This window comes from Anas platyrhynchos, chromosome 6, assembly GCF_047663525.1.
Source record: "Anas platyrhynchos isolate ZD024472 breed Pekin duck chromosome 6, IASCAAS_PekinDuck_T2T, whole genome shotgun sequence".
NCBI lineage: Eukaryota > Metazoa > Chordata > Aves > Anseriformes > Anatidae > Anas > Anas platyrhynchos.
Window position 1 is genome coordinate 8,395,262 of NC_092592.1, and position 14,143 is coordinate 8,409,404.

At 35.0% G+C, this 14,143-nt stretch overlaps 1 protein-coding gene across 26 annotated transcripts in view; it reads left to right on the forward strand.

The window, feature by feature from the left end:
• CTNNA3 (catenin alpha 3) overlaps positions 1–14,143 on the forward strand; it is a 482,801-nt gene that overhangs the window by 311,235 nt on the left and 157,423 nt on the right. For 23 of the 26 annotated variants that reach the window (XR_005266613.2, XM_072040368.1, XM_072040369.1 and 20 more), the window contains one exon: positions 10,356–10,512. The exons of 1 other annotated variant lie outside the window; for it this stretch is intronic. Coding sequence is in view for 23 of the 25 variants with exons in the window: in XM_072040368.1 (XP_071896469.1) it covers positions 10,356–10,512 (157 nt within the window). In the remaining 2 variants the exon portion in view is untranslated. Of the gene's footprint in view, positions 1–7,514; positions 7,592–10,355; positions 10,513–14,143 lie in introns of those variants that run through there. 2 more of the 26 variants (XM_021267041.4, XR_001186059.5) reach the window with 2 other exon arrangements.

Consider the following 14,143-nt stretch of genomic DNA (forward strand, 5'->3'; position numbering starts at 1 on the left):
TGGATATTGAGCACAAATTACTTTGGAAACTGTAAAGGATGCAGTAACCTGAAATAGTTAATTTAGGAATAGCTGCCTTCCTGTAGAATGTTAACTGATTGAACCTGGAACTGTGCACTTACTGGGTGGAAACCTTAGTTAATCTCTGCGGTTTGTGTTAATTAGGTGGTTGGACTAGATGATGTGAGGATTCTGTGTAGCTTTAGAGTCCATCAATCTCAGTGTCAGAGCAAGCTCTGTATTGTTAACTGAAGATGCCTGCCTGTGCTGTAATTTTTACTTTTAGTGAAAGTTTCAGGGCTTTATTTCCAGACATATCTGGAGTCTATCTGGATTTCTCAATTCACCTATTTAATAAAGTTGACTACATTCTATAAGAGTTTTAGTTGTTCTCCCAAGCAGTTTACCTGTTTTTTTTATGTTTTTCAGGATAAAAATTTTACGGTTTTTATGGTACTGAAACAGCTTTTTATATAGTCACATCACTTTTTTTTTGGCAGTCAGTCCCCTGGTAAATCAACTGAAACAAAAACAAATAGGAAGAAAAATGTTTGATTGTATCCAACCAGAAACAGGGTTTGACTTTCAGATAGCTTATCATTTCAAGCTTGAACAGAAAAAAATTAGAAATTACTTGTGCAGTATCTGAGTCTTGATGGACCCATTTTGTAATCAAAATTATTTAGTTACTGTGATGAATGGAAACGGGGTCAATGTGACCTAAGAATTACTGAGGTGAAATACTGAGCTCCTAACTGACAAGATCAAGCATGAGAGGGAATGAACACAGTAAAGTCCCAACTTAGACAAATGTGTTAACTTCAAGAGAGTGTTGGAGGAGCTGTTGTAATATACAAAAGTCCTACACCGCTGAAAGTTACTTTACCTTTGATACTGATATCCAAATAAAGAACAATGAAATTACTACTTAAATGCAGCTATGAAGCATCCATCACGTGACCAGATTTATCAGTGGCTTTGGCTTAACAAATGCAGAGTCTGTTTAAATGGGTACTAGTACTTGCTTGAGCTTTGTTCCATCTTCGTATCTCATTTCTGGGACTCTTTGGGCAGCAGACACTAATACAGTTGTACAGCTATTGTTCTCAATGCTGTATTGCTAGCACATGTTGTAGATCAGTTGTTGAGGTGCACAGAAGAAAGCAGTACTAATATTTGCCAATTGTGCAGAAGTCTGTGTGCTGCAAAGCCTAGCTCCCCAAGGATTCCTGCTCATGTTCCACACAAGCAGTGGGGAGAGCACCTGAATTAGAATCTTTCTGAAAGCTGTAGGTGTCCAGCTGTCACAGTGTGGTCGAGCAGTCAGTTCTGAGAGCAGAGCAATAAAGGCAGGACAGATCTGCTCTTGCTGTGTTACCTGAGTAAAGAAGTGGGTAAAGATACAAAAACGAGTACTTTTCATGTAGTCTGTCTAGCTGCTGTAGACTTCTAATAGAAATCAGTAACTTTTTTTTTTTGTTGCTTTTTCTCCCTTCTATTTTTTTTTGTTTTGAGGAGAGTAAAGAGAAATTCATTTCTAGAAGACACCAGAGCATATTTTGCACAGGCCCGGAAAAGGGACTACTCCATTTTACAGAGAAATCTTTTCTAGGAGCAGTGCCTGCGTATATTGAAGTGAGTAAGTGAAGAACAAATGGGATATCAAGAAAATATGATGGGTTCTCTTCAGCATTCTTGGCCACCTCGATTAGACTGGGAATGAGATCTATTTATGTTAACACTTGTTGGATTTCCCTCTGATCACATACATTGGAGTTACCACTAAAATACGTGTGTCTAATTGCATATTAAAATTCTGGCAGAAGTTAATGTTTTCCTAGTGTTAAAAGCAGTTATTTTCCTCAATTGTTTTGAAAGGAGGTAGGTGTGAGCTTTAACTGTTGCAGAAAGCAAATCTAAAGCTATTTTAATGGGGGGAAAATAATAATGGTACTTAATAAATGCTTAAATTTAAGGACTTTAATTAGACATTATAAATAAAATATGTTGGACAATAGTTAATCTTGTTTTTTAATTCACTGAACTAAAATATCCAGAAAGTTGTGCATCAGAATCAAACTCCAGAAACCCAAACATCTTCAGAAGATTGAGTCAGCTCTGGGTTAAACAGCATTACTTTGTATCAAGTGCAGGTCTCTATTCTGAACATAACTTTCAGTGAGCATTGTAGTTTAATACAGGCTATTTTCTGATTTTATTTTGGTATGTAACTCACTTGAGGGGTAAATGAAACCTTAAATGCTTTGTGTGCTGCTTTCAGTTCTTGGCAATCTGACACCACAAAGACTTGTGTGTCAAGAATGAGAACAGTTTATAAAAACCTGGCATTATTTTAAAGTCTGGTTTGTTTTTTTTTTTTTCCTAGCAATACATATAATTCTCATAAGTTCAAGATTATTTATTTGCATAAATGGATAATGTAGTTATGGGTAGAAGATAACTATGCTAAGTCCTGGTTTTCATGTTTTCTGTATAAGGGCTATCTATGGATATATCCAGGCTGGATGTGGCTTGGGGCAGCTTGCTCTAGTGGTTGGCAACCCTGCCCGGAGCAGGGGGGTTGAAACTAGATGATCTTTAAAGTTCTTTTCAATCCATGCTGTTCTATGATTCTATAAATATTAAATTAGAAAACTCAGTTAAACAGTTTTGAGAATGCAGCGTGCTCAGTAATGAGTAACTTCTAGATAGTCTTTATTATCTTACGTCATATCTTTTTTCCTTCCTATTCTGTATGTATTATTTTTTACCTTCATATTCACTCTTTATTTTATATCTTGCGTTCTGCTGCTGTACACATTTAGCAGAACATTTTTTCAGCCTTTCTTATTTTTCAATTTGTGGCACTATATTCAATTCACAAGATATTATTAAAAGCCTTTTTTGAAGTGAGAAATAGTAATTTTCTTGCTATTTTTTTTATTTAGTACAGTTCTCCAAGTGCTTGTTAGGTATTATTTTCATGAGTCTGGTATGAAGTTGACTGCATGTGATAAATACAGAAGGGTTAATTTTGTTATGGTATATATATTTTGTATTGCATGTTTTTGTAAGAGAGGCTGAACAAGAGATAGTAAGACAACCTTTGGATTGCTGTGACATACACATTACAGGCCAAATTGGGATTGCATTCTCCCTGAAAGCATCTGCAGGCTGGGACAGCAGGCAGCTGAGGTACTAAAGGCAGGGATCTGTGATATAAGCCTGGAGTGAGAAACTAGAGAAGGGAGCAAAGAGCTTGCCTATAAGGAGAGAAATGAGCTCTTGACTAAGTTTTTGTGATGCTGAAAAGATAACTTTCACAGGGATGGTGAAGATCGTGGAGCAATTTGTACAGTTGAGGAAGCCACTAAGAGTTTTTGGACTAGAAGACTAGGCTGTGAAGATGCAGTGATTAAGTGATATTAGGTATTAGGTTTCAAGTGTTTTTTAATTAAATTGTCTACCGAGATGATCTGAGGTTTTTTTTTTTTTTAATATATTTATTTATTTATTTTTATTGGAGAAGCTGTGGAGAACTAAAACCTTGTTTGAGCTTACTGCATAAGAGCAGAAGGAAGTTTGCTTTCCTTTGGCAAAAATTAGAAATGTTTGGTATCATTTGGTTTGTTTCTTCACGAGAAAAGTGTGTGTCAGTTCTACCTGAAGAGTTTGCTAGAGTCAGAAAACCCTGTATGGAGGATTTAATATTTATTGCAGAAGTGGCACTGAGTACAAAATCTTAAGTATCCGTTAATTTTCAAGTGCTCACTTAATGTCTGAATTCTTCTATTCATTTTCAAGATTGTGCAGCTAGTACTTGGAGTACTTATTGGCTAAAAGCTAAGCCTGTCCCTTGTCCCAGAGGTACACCTCCTTCCTTATTTTACTAGTTTGCTTTGAACCCTGTGGTGATCTTTTCTATTTTATACTGCTCCAGATCTGCTTTGGGTGTTGATATCATTCTTTTTTATGGCCTTATCTAACCTCAATGTGACCTCTTTGCTTCTTATCCTACTGTCCCCCTGGTTCTTCTCTTGAAGATATTCCTATCAGATGTGGTGATACATCCCACAGGTCATCAGTCCCATTTTTTTTTCACAGAAAGAGCTGGTCCCTTTCTGCTGTAATGGTAAGAGCTGCTTGTGAAGGACAAGTGTCATTTAACAGGATCTTTAGGGAATTTAGTTTCTAAAATCTGTTTGTACTCAGTATGTGGAAGGTAGAGACTAATAACTTGGACTGTTTTGACAGGTTACCTGCAGACAGCAGAAAAGAGGTTATAGTTTCAATAGGTCTCTCTGAATGCCAATGTTTTTTCAGGAAGAGCTGTCAGATGTTGGCTGTTCTTTGGCATGGTATTCTTTACGAGGTTCAAACTTGTTTTCTCTTCACTTTGTTCTTGGGAATGGCCAAAATGATGACTTTGAGGTCTATCAGAAACTGAAAATTGTTCCTCGGAACTGGAAATATTTCACTAAGCTTAAGGAAAATAAGCCTTTAAGGAACATGTAAAGATAGCATAGTCTACATTCTCTTTCTTCGACCAGTACAAGATCAACTCTTCCATGGACTAGAGGGTTAAAGTATTCCTGATGAGGTTTAGCTACCCTCATCTTAAAAACACTGGGTGATGGAGAGTTTGCAGTCTACCCAGACGGTTTGGGTTTGTGCATAAAACTGTCCTTTCGGTTAGGTGTTGTATTTAAACAATAAAACTTCTCCCTCATGTCCATTGCTTCCTGTCCTGTTCGTGGTGACAGAGATTTTTGTTTTATTTCTCACACCGAGCAGCTATTTGAAAATTGTCCTATCTCATTTTTATACTACAGTTTATACATGGTACCAGTATAGTTACTAGTCCTTGTTATCCCAGCCCTTCCTGTAACAAATTTATGACAGATAGGTTTCCTATTAATAGGCTGGCCAAAATGGCAAAGGTAACGTTCCCATTGCAAATGTATGAATACATATGGATATATTACATGACTTTTGCAAAGTTTTTTTCTGGCCTTTTCTAGGACGCAAGTGCAATTTGAACTATATATTCCCTTTCTAGATGGCAGATGAAAACCTGAAATATACTGTGCATGTTGGCTTTGTTCTTTTGTTCTGCTCTTCTTTCTCTGCTTTTTCATACTCCATTTATTTGTTTGCTGACACTATCCTGTTTTTACGTTGTGTGTTTTCTGTGTATAATTTTAGAATAGTTATAGGCACCATATACATGTATATTAAGAATGATGCTTGATTTTAATATATTCTTTTTCTGAATTTTTACTCAGCTTCTTCTTTTTCTCATGACATGTTGTGTTCTGGCTAGGGAAAACACTGCTTAGAGTAGGATGAATTTCCTGAGGGTAAATACTTTTTAATGGCTTGTACCTTTGAAACAGCAAACAATGAGTCTTGACTGAAAGACAAAGGAAACTGAGTTTTCTACTAATTCTTACTATTAGCAATTCCTAAAATGGTTAAACCGTTAAAAATTCCTTTTTAAAAAAGTATGAAAGTAAGTTGTTATTTTACTGAACTTTCTGTTTCTGTCTTTCATACAGAAAGAATGTTACAGGCAACGTAGTTTCTCAACTGAAGTGGCTTGGGCATTGAGCTGAAGCTTGTTAGGGTTGCTTTTGTTCTACAGGAGATTATATGAGGAGCTGCAGGATGTGATGTCTACTGTCACAGAAATGGTATTCCTCAAGTATTACATGTTTTAAAAACAGGCTCTGAGTAGCAGTCTTGAGTCACTGTGTTTTCCCCCTCATTTTCCTTCCTGATTTTCATGTCTGGGAATTAAAATCAGGCATTGAGAAGAAGGCCTTAGGCCTCTGTTCTGCTCTGAGGAGAAGAGCCATTAGGAACTGAAAGCTCTGTCTACTGATAGAGGATATAAAATAAAGGGAGAGTGCTGGCCCTTTCCTACTCAAGTTTGTCTATTCCTTTGTGTATATGTAGGATTTTTTATTACTAAGTCACTTGTGATAGCCACAGTCTACAGTTCCTTACAGATTAGAAATAAGGTCATTGTAGCAAATAATTTCCTTTTTATTGTGTTGCTGAAGCACCTTTAATTGAACAGAAACCGTAAGTAGCAGACTCCATCAGCACAGGTGCTGAGAGGTGTGGTAACAACATAACATAAGGTGAGCTGAAGCAGTTAAAAAACTTGGTATGGTTGCATCTTTTGCATTTTAAGCATTTATTTTAATAAAGGAAGTGATTTGAAGTTCTGGTCAAACTCTGTCAGTTGAGGCTAACTTTAGCATAATGTGCTACTGCCTACTTTGAAGCATTTACTCAAAGTGCATTTTTACTGCCAAAGGTAGTAATATAACAGAGGAAAATGATGAACACTTATCTTTATAAAAATGAACCCTAATAACCTCTTAAATTCTCAGCTTTAGCTATTTGAAAAAATAAAAAAGTCTGTGCTTGCAGAGCTTTCAGTAGAAGCAACGTATGTTAATGGAGACTGAAGCCTTCAGCTGTTTGAGCAGAGTAGTTTGTTGACTTACATGTACGTCAGAAGCCAGAAGCAATTGGCTATCAAAGCATAAATAAATGTCTGCAGGGAGACACCTTACATTTCCAAAGAAGTGATGCTGTAAATGAATAGTGCATGTGGGAATGTGAGCGGAGAGGTGTTATTATGGTAGGTTGCCTATGCCTAGGAGATAGGCACCTTTGCTGGTGTCTTTGAATAGGCCTTTCAAGGTCCCCGGTGACTCACTTGAAATGTATGCATTCTGATGAGGTATAAATGATCAACCTTTTCAACTGTGTCAGCATTGCTGTGCTATTGTTATTTTTCAAACGTTAGAAATAAAATGATGAATGATTTTAGCAGTGCTCCAAACTGAGCTCTGCCTTCATTTTGGGAGAGCTTCTCATTTCCCTGGAATTTACTATGTTTCTTCACTGCATTTTATTGGAGTAGAGAAATTCATTTACAAACTTAAATACACGTTACCTTCTACACATTCAATATTTTAACACAATGTATTTCCAGACAATTACATGAAAATAATATAGTTCAATGGGGAATTGGATTGTATTTTTCACATGAGACATAAATGATGTGCCTACTTTTAGGGGTGGAATCATGTCATCCAGCAAGGAATCATGTCATCAAGGCAAATCTGCTGCCAGATGACACAGTTGTTAAATGCTGTTGCTGCAGGTTTTGCAGATCTGGAATATGGATAAAATATGGTTGTATAATATGTGGTGAAGGGGCTTTATTGAAGAGATGTCTGAAAAGTAGGGGAAGAATTATATATTTAGCATAATCCATGTTATTGTTGGAGAAAGAGTAGTTAGTTCTAAGTCCTTAGTTGGACCTGGCTAGAGAAGTGCTTTGTCAGCTGCTTGTCATATCTATAATTTTAAAAGGCAGTGGCTTTGTTTTAAGGAGATTGTATGAAATTAGACTTTTTTAATGAGCTTTTAGACTTAATGTGTATGGTATGACTTGTGAGCTGTATTTTTTCTTCCGTTGTTTCATAGGTAAACAACTGAAACTATAGCTGGTAATTGTGGATTTTGAGGTGCTTTTGATTCTTTTTAGGAGTATTCCATAATGTCTGAGGTACGTATTTTAGTGTGTGTTGTTTTTTATCAGATTTTTGAAACAGGGTTTGCAGCTTTAGAAAGAAGACTGATGAGACCCAGGAATTTCAGATGCTAATTGCTCAACTGTTGAACAATTTTCTCTTATAGCATATACTTTCTGCATTTAATCAGAATTAACTTGACACTTTGGTTCTTTCCTAAAATTTTTAATCCATGGGTAACAACGTAGCATGTTCTTTAAGCTACCTACACGGTGTTTTGGTGTTTATATGAAGGCAAAATTCATTGTCAAAGATGCTAAAAGTCTAAGTAATATAGGTATCAGTCTGCAAAATGGAGAGGATGACAAATACAGCTTTATTTCCTTCGTAGTTTTGAGCATAAATTTGCATACCTTTTTATCAAATTAAGAAGATTCTTCTGTGTACTTCACCACTAATTGGTAGTAATTCTAAGTGGAGGGGATCGTCATTGCGTTTAGAAGACAATTAAACAATGTTTAAATGAAACAGTGTTTAAATATATTTTTTTACTATTTATAATCAAATAACATCTTTATGATATTATGTTACGGCTTTATGAAAACAAATAGTAAATAATTTCAGTATGTTGATAGAATGTTGTATGTTGGTGCTATTTTATGCAACAGATTACATTAATATTAGTCTTCCTTAGTTCAGCAATTAGCGTACTTGATACTTTAGTCCAAAACAAATAATGGTTTTTATGTGTTAGAGAATTGAAGATAAATGGAGAGCTTTTTGCCAGGTAAAAATGGAATTACTGTATGGTTGGTTTGGGTTTTGCTGTGGTGGTGAGTTTTTGTATGTGTTTTGTCGCTATTTTATTTTATTTTATTTTATTTTATTTTATTTTATTTTATTTTATTTTATTTTTAATTTATTTTAATTTTAATTTATTTTAATTTATTTTAATTTTATTTTATTTTATTTTATTTTAATTTTATTTTATTTTTTACCCTTCCTGCAATTTGATTTTCATGATGCACGTGGAGTAGTCTATTCATGATGCACGTGGAGTAGTCTATTCCTTTAATTTTTACACTGGCTCTTTGTCTTCAGTCTCTCTCTTTTACTAGACTATTTTTTAATTTTATTATTTATTTATTTATTTATTTATTTAGATCTACGATGATGATATTGGTGTTGTCTTGAATGGGAGAGACTTCCTTCTAGAAATACAGTGAACCTAAATGGGTAGTGTTTTGCCCTTAAAAAATCAGTACTTGAAATGTGGAGCAAAACACTTGCATCGTGATTTTTCAACAATTGCTTCTGTTTATACTTTTCCAACTGATGATTTCTCTGACAGTATTTTATTTTTTGTGACTAGTTGTCTTGGTGGACTTGCTTATATTGACTGATGAAGTGTAGATGCAGATACTTTTTTCTCTGCTGCCTGCCCAATTGGTTCCAATTCTAAATTTACAATTTTCCTATAGTGAATTTTATTTTCCTGCTGGAGAGTAGGATGCTTGTTTGGCCTTGTATTTTTGATCACATATGCATTTGCTGAAGAAATCTCTTCTTCATTGTAATTACATGCCTTTCTCCTTTTCCAGCTACCTTTTAAAGTAACAAGAAGTCTATTCTTCCTTTCCAGAATTTTTAGTAAAAGACTTAATCCCAGCAGTTTTATTGTGAAAGCCTGTCTCTCTCTGTTTCTTCATTATGACAACATGAATTTTATTAGTAAGCTTGTAATTACTTAAATTTCACCAGGTTGGTCAAGTTCATGTGATACGTAAAAATACCACTCCAATAAAATGTTTATTTAGTTTATGATCCAGAGCAGGGTCAAGAAGATTGATGATAGCATAAAGAAGCATCAGTTGTATTTAAGATGAGGAATTTCCTAGTTCTTATTCTTCTGTAGTGACTCTATTACAGTGGCATAATACTAAAGCTGTTTCTTGAATATATAGTATTGGCACTGGGGATTAGTGTGGTATCTCTTTTTGATTCTTCATATTTTTTTGCTTTATATGGTGGTTTAAACTCTCCATTTGCTAAGGAAACACTATAGTTTGATGTATGTAATGTTTATGGATGTAACATCAATAAAAAGCCATGTTAGAAAAAGCCCTCTAGCTAATTAACATATTGAAGTGATACCTAAAGAATTAATCACTTAATGATCTAATATTTCTATATTATATTAGTCTCTGTTAGGAGAGATGGAGTCTGTCCTCTGCATGTGAGCATAGTTACTATTTCTAGGCCTAACTGATACAGAAACACCAGTCTGCTGTGTTTATAAACATTTTGGATGTGTTATGTCCTTGACATCGATTAGGCAGCTGTTGTCCTTGCAAAATCAGCTGCTTTTACATGGTAAAGGCTGATACCTCTTTCAGTGAAGATAATGCCATAATAGATTCCATAATATTTGCTGTTAAGAATTATAAGTTTGAAACTGAAGTAATTATATGTGGCACCTATAAGTATGTCCCTTACGTAAGTAAAAACTTCATTGTACTTGTATATTGCAAACTGGAATAGCATGAATTGTCTAACTAAAAATAAAACATTGAAATTCTTGTTACTCAGTTCACTTAGAATCACGCTTCTTCTCACTTCATGAAGATAAAAAGGCTTAAGCAACATCTGGCTGATATTCCTGTTGTGAACAGAAAAGCTAAACAATTCTTCTGTTTAGAAAATCTTACTGCTCCTCTGCAGCAGTAAGTTATGAATAAAAAATTGTTTCAGAAGACAATATTTAGTTGTTGTTTTGTTTGTTTGTATGTTTTGCTACAGGTTATTAATGCTGCTTTAGCTCTTTCTGCCAGACCAAAAAGTCAAGTTGTGAAAAACAACATGGAGATGTATAGGAGTACATGGGAGAATCACATCCATGTTCTTACTGAAGCTGTGGATGATATAACAAGTATTGATGATTTTCTGGCTGTATCAGGTACATTAATTTTCAGAATCTGATTGTTCTTTTATGTACTTTGAAAAGTAACTCTCCTATGTAAAGTTTCCAACAGGCAACAAATAGAAGATTAGATCTTGTAAGGTTTTGTGAAACTGTATGTATAAATTGTTCCAGCATGGTAGGTATTTTTAGTCTCCACAGCATAGAACTCGGTAGAGGTGATCTGAACAAACTGTAGGGGTATGAAGCAGAACTGCTATATTGTAAGGGTTTAAGGGTTACATTTATCCAGTCTCACAGGTTGATCTGCCTCGAACTTTTAAAATGCTCTGTGCATCTGTGAGAAGTCTTCTGTAGGAAGGAAGCATGTAACAGTGTGCATAAACACAGAGGAGGAGATTTCTCTGGCTGTTGTCCCCCCCTATGTATCATTATTCAAAACAGTGCAGTTCAATGTTTAGTAAATCCAAAGACATATAAAAGCTGTTGTAATTTACCAGAATACCACCAACAGAAATTTTCTAGGGACACTTGATAACTTCATTAATGAATTTTGAATTCAAGGGAGAAAAGAATGGGATGCTAAATCACATAGATGTGATCTGATGTGGTCTGGATAACATTGATAGATGCTTGAGCTTTTCCTCGAGCTGAGCAGGTACCAAATTTCCAAACATCCAGTGTTGTTCTAGATGTGCATATAAATTTTGGAATGCAAATACAATCTGGTTCTACAGTAATTCTTGTGATAGACATGGAAATAAGAAATCATATGGGCTACTTTTTTAAGTTGATATATTTTAAAACACCTCATAAACAGAACAGATGCACTGTAGCATTTCCAGAAACTTTAAAGCTATACATATTTGTCAAGAGGAATGTAACTATAAATTCCTTCACTGAAGGAGCCTTTAATATTAGTAAACTATTTCTTGAAACAAAGATTGTCTTCAACATTGAAATGGGAGAACAGCTGTTCTACTTCCTGCACTTGAAAGACCAAAATTCCACACTTCTGACTTGCCTTAGTGTGTTGTGTAACATGGAAAAGAATGAAAAGTTTGTGTTATCTTCAATTCATGTGGTTCAATACATTTTGTTTCCTTATGGCTAGTATGACAACTGTTTGCCTATTCTTCTCTGGGCAACTTCCTAGAGCTTAATTCCTTTTGCTAGTATTATGTGCTTTATGTAGCAGTGCAGAACAAGAGTTCTGTAGGTGTCAGTAGTTTGAAACCATGGTAAGTGAATTCAGAGCTGAGTGCATTCTGAAGTTATTTGTTAATTAAAAATGAAGGTGTACTCCTGTCAAAAACATAGGATATTTGTTTCTCTAAAGATGACTTGTATATTTTCAAATACGACATCTTTACTGGGGTAGCTGGAAACAGCTGGACTAAGTCCCCATAACTGAGTGGCACTTCTCTTGTGAGTAGGACGTGAATACTGCAGTGCAAAAACCGTATGCAGAGATGACTGCTCAGGTCTGGATAAACAGTTTGTTAGTTTTGCCTCAGAGCAGCAGACTTATCTTTGCTTTACGTTAGTCCATTTGAATACCTAACCAAGTGATTCAGATCCGAATGTAGAAGAATTTACTGCAAAATTGTGTGAATGGATTATTTGTGGAGCTACTGTCCTTACATGCATCTCAGTACAGAAAAACATAACCTGAGATTGTTTTCAACTGTAATTTAGCCTTTAGTAGAAGCCAATTATAAACGATCTTGTTTCGTGTAGGGTCCAGGAGGTTGCAAATCTGAAATTTTTGCAAGTAATGCTAGAGCCATTAGTAAAGCAAAGAAACAGGTCAATTCTCTAAATTGCTGATGTATTAATTATGCAAATCTCTTTACCCTACTATGAAATACCCTGAGTTTAGAATTCTTTCTTTAAAATTATTTTCTCTTTAAAATTCATTGAACTAAACGTTTGACGACAAAACTGGGATTCATTTAAATAGCATATTTCAGATATTTTGAAAAAATTCATTGGCCTTAAGAATAAAATTAGAAACTACATTAATGCATGGGAAAAAAATCTCTCATTGGGCAGCTACTCATTTCAGGGTTAACTCATCAATTTTTGGTCTGTTCTCTATTACTTGAGTACAATTGAATGATTTAGTGTTTGACAGTGAATAAAAGCAGAAACTGTAACTTAAGTAGCAGTGATGAGTCGGCCTGCATATTAAGAGGTCCTAAGAACTAAACATTCATAGAGTTATTCTAGATAGGACATGTAAAATGTTTTCTGTAAGCTTCGGTAGGGCATTTCTGCACACCGTATTTCATGTCCATCTTCAAGTGTCATGTTTTTTCTTACATGATCTGCTGAGCAGATGCTTCCTTATGGTAGTATAATTTATTTCCTTTGGGAAGACTTCTTTTCAGCTCATGTACATAGAGCTAATTATTAAGACTAATTAGAAGGAATGATGCAAGCTACTCGGTACAATCATAAGTGTATTAGCACTGATACTGTGCTCTGAGAGTAAAACATGTTGCTCTATCTAAATAGAAAAGTTAAATGAAAGTAAAGTAAAGGATGTTACCTAACTCTTTGGGAAATTACTTGGTCATTAGGAAAGATAACGAAGGTTGAATGTTTTGTTTCATGTAAGAGGAATGAATACAAGAATAGATTTATGATGGACGTGTTTTTTCTACAGAAGAATTATTTTCTAAGTTAAATGCCCACATGGATGTACGGGGGGGAAAATGTTTTTTAAATATTAGTTCAAAATTAATAGTGTGCTGATATACTGTATCAGATATAGGCAGTTGGTTTTAATGGCTGAATTTGCAGGTGTAACTGCATCTTCCAGGATGGCAATGGAAGTGGGTAGTCTACGTCCAAAAATATCATACACTTTTTTTTCTAAATATTGTGAACACACCTCTAGTAATTTTGGTAAATGAGGATTCTACATCATTAACAGAATTGTCTACTTAAGAGTTTATTTTATATTGTATCTCTGGTTGCTTGATAGGTCAGATTTTTATACTGAATGCACAAAGTACTTTCCAAACTTCGTAAGAATTGGGAGTTTCTATTTTGTCGTTTAGTTTATGTACCTCCTTTTCACACAGTGTCACCCGAGGCTTGGATTGCAACTCATTGTATAAAATGATGATACGTTTTTTGTGGGTTACTGATGATTCGGAAGGTAAATTGAATACTTATAGGTGTGTTTCTGTTGTGGACGCTTCTAAGGTACAATATAACTCTCTTTAAAGACACTGCAAAATCTTTCAGCAGAACTCAGAAGCAACTGGGTTAGTCCCTATGTTTCTTTATTCCAGGTTGTTATTTTTCTGTCTTAAAAATAAGCTGAATATGGAAAAATATATTTGAGAGGATTGGTAGGAATTGCAAATGGTCCCTGCAAAAATACCTTGTTACTCTTCACAAACCAGCTATGGGGTTGCTGAAACAAAGCATATGTACAGAGAAACTGTCTCCTAATGTAGTACATGCGTGTCCTTTTCTGGTGTAGCACAGGGGGAAAAGGAAGTATTCTGTGGCAGATAAGAAAACCTGAAGGGAACTGTGACCATATGAAAATGGGAGGGGGGGGAATGCTAATAACTGCCATCTGTTTTAAGTACTAATTAGTTTCCTTTTCTGATTCACCTATCCTCATGTTTTGTTTTGTTTTTTCCTT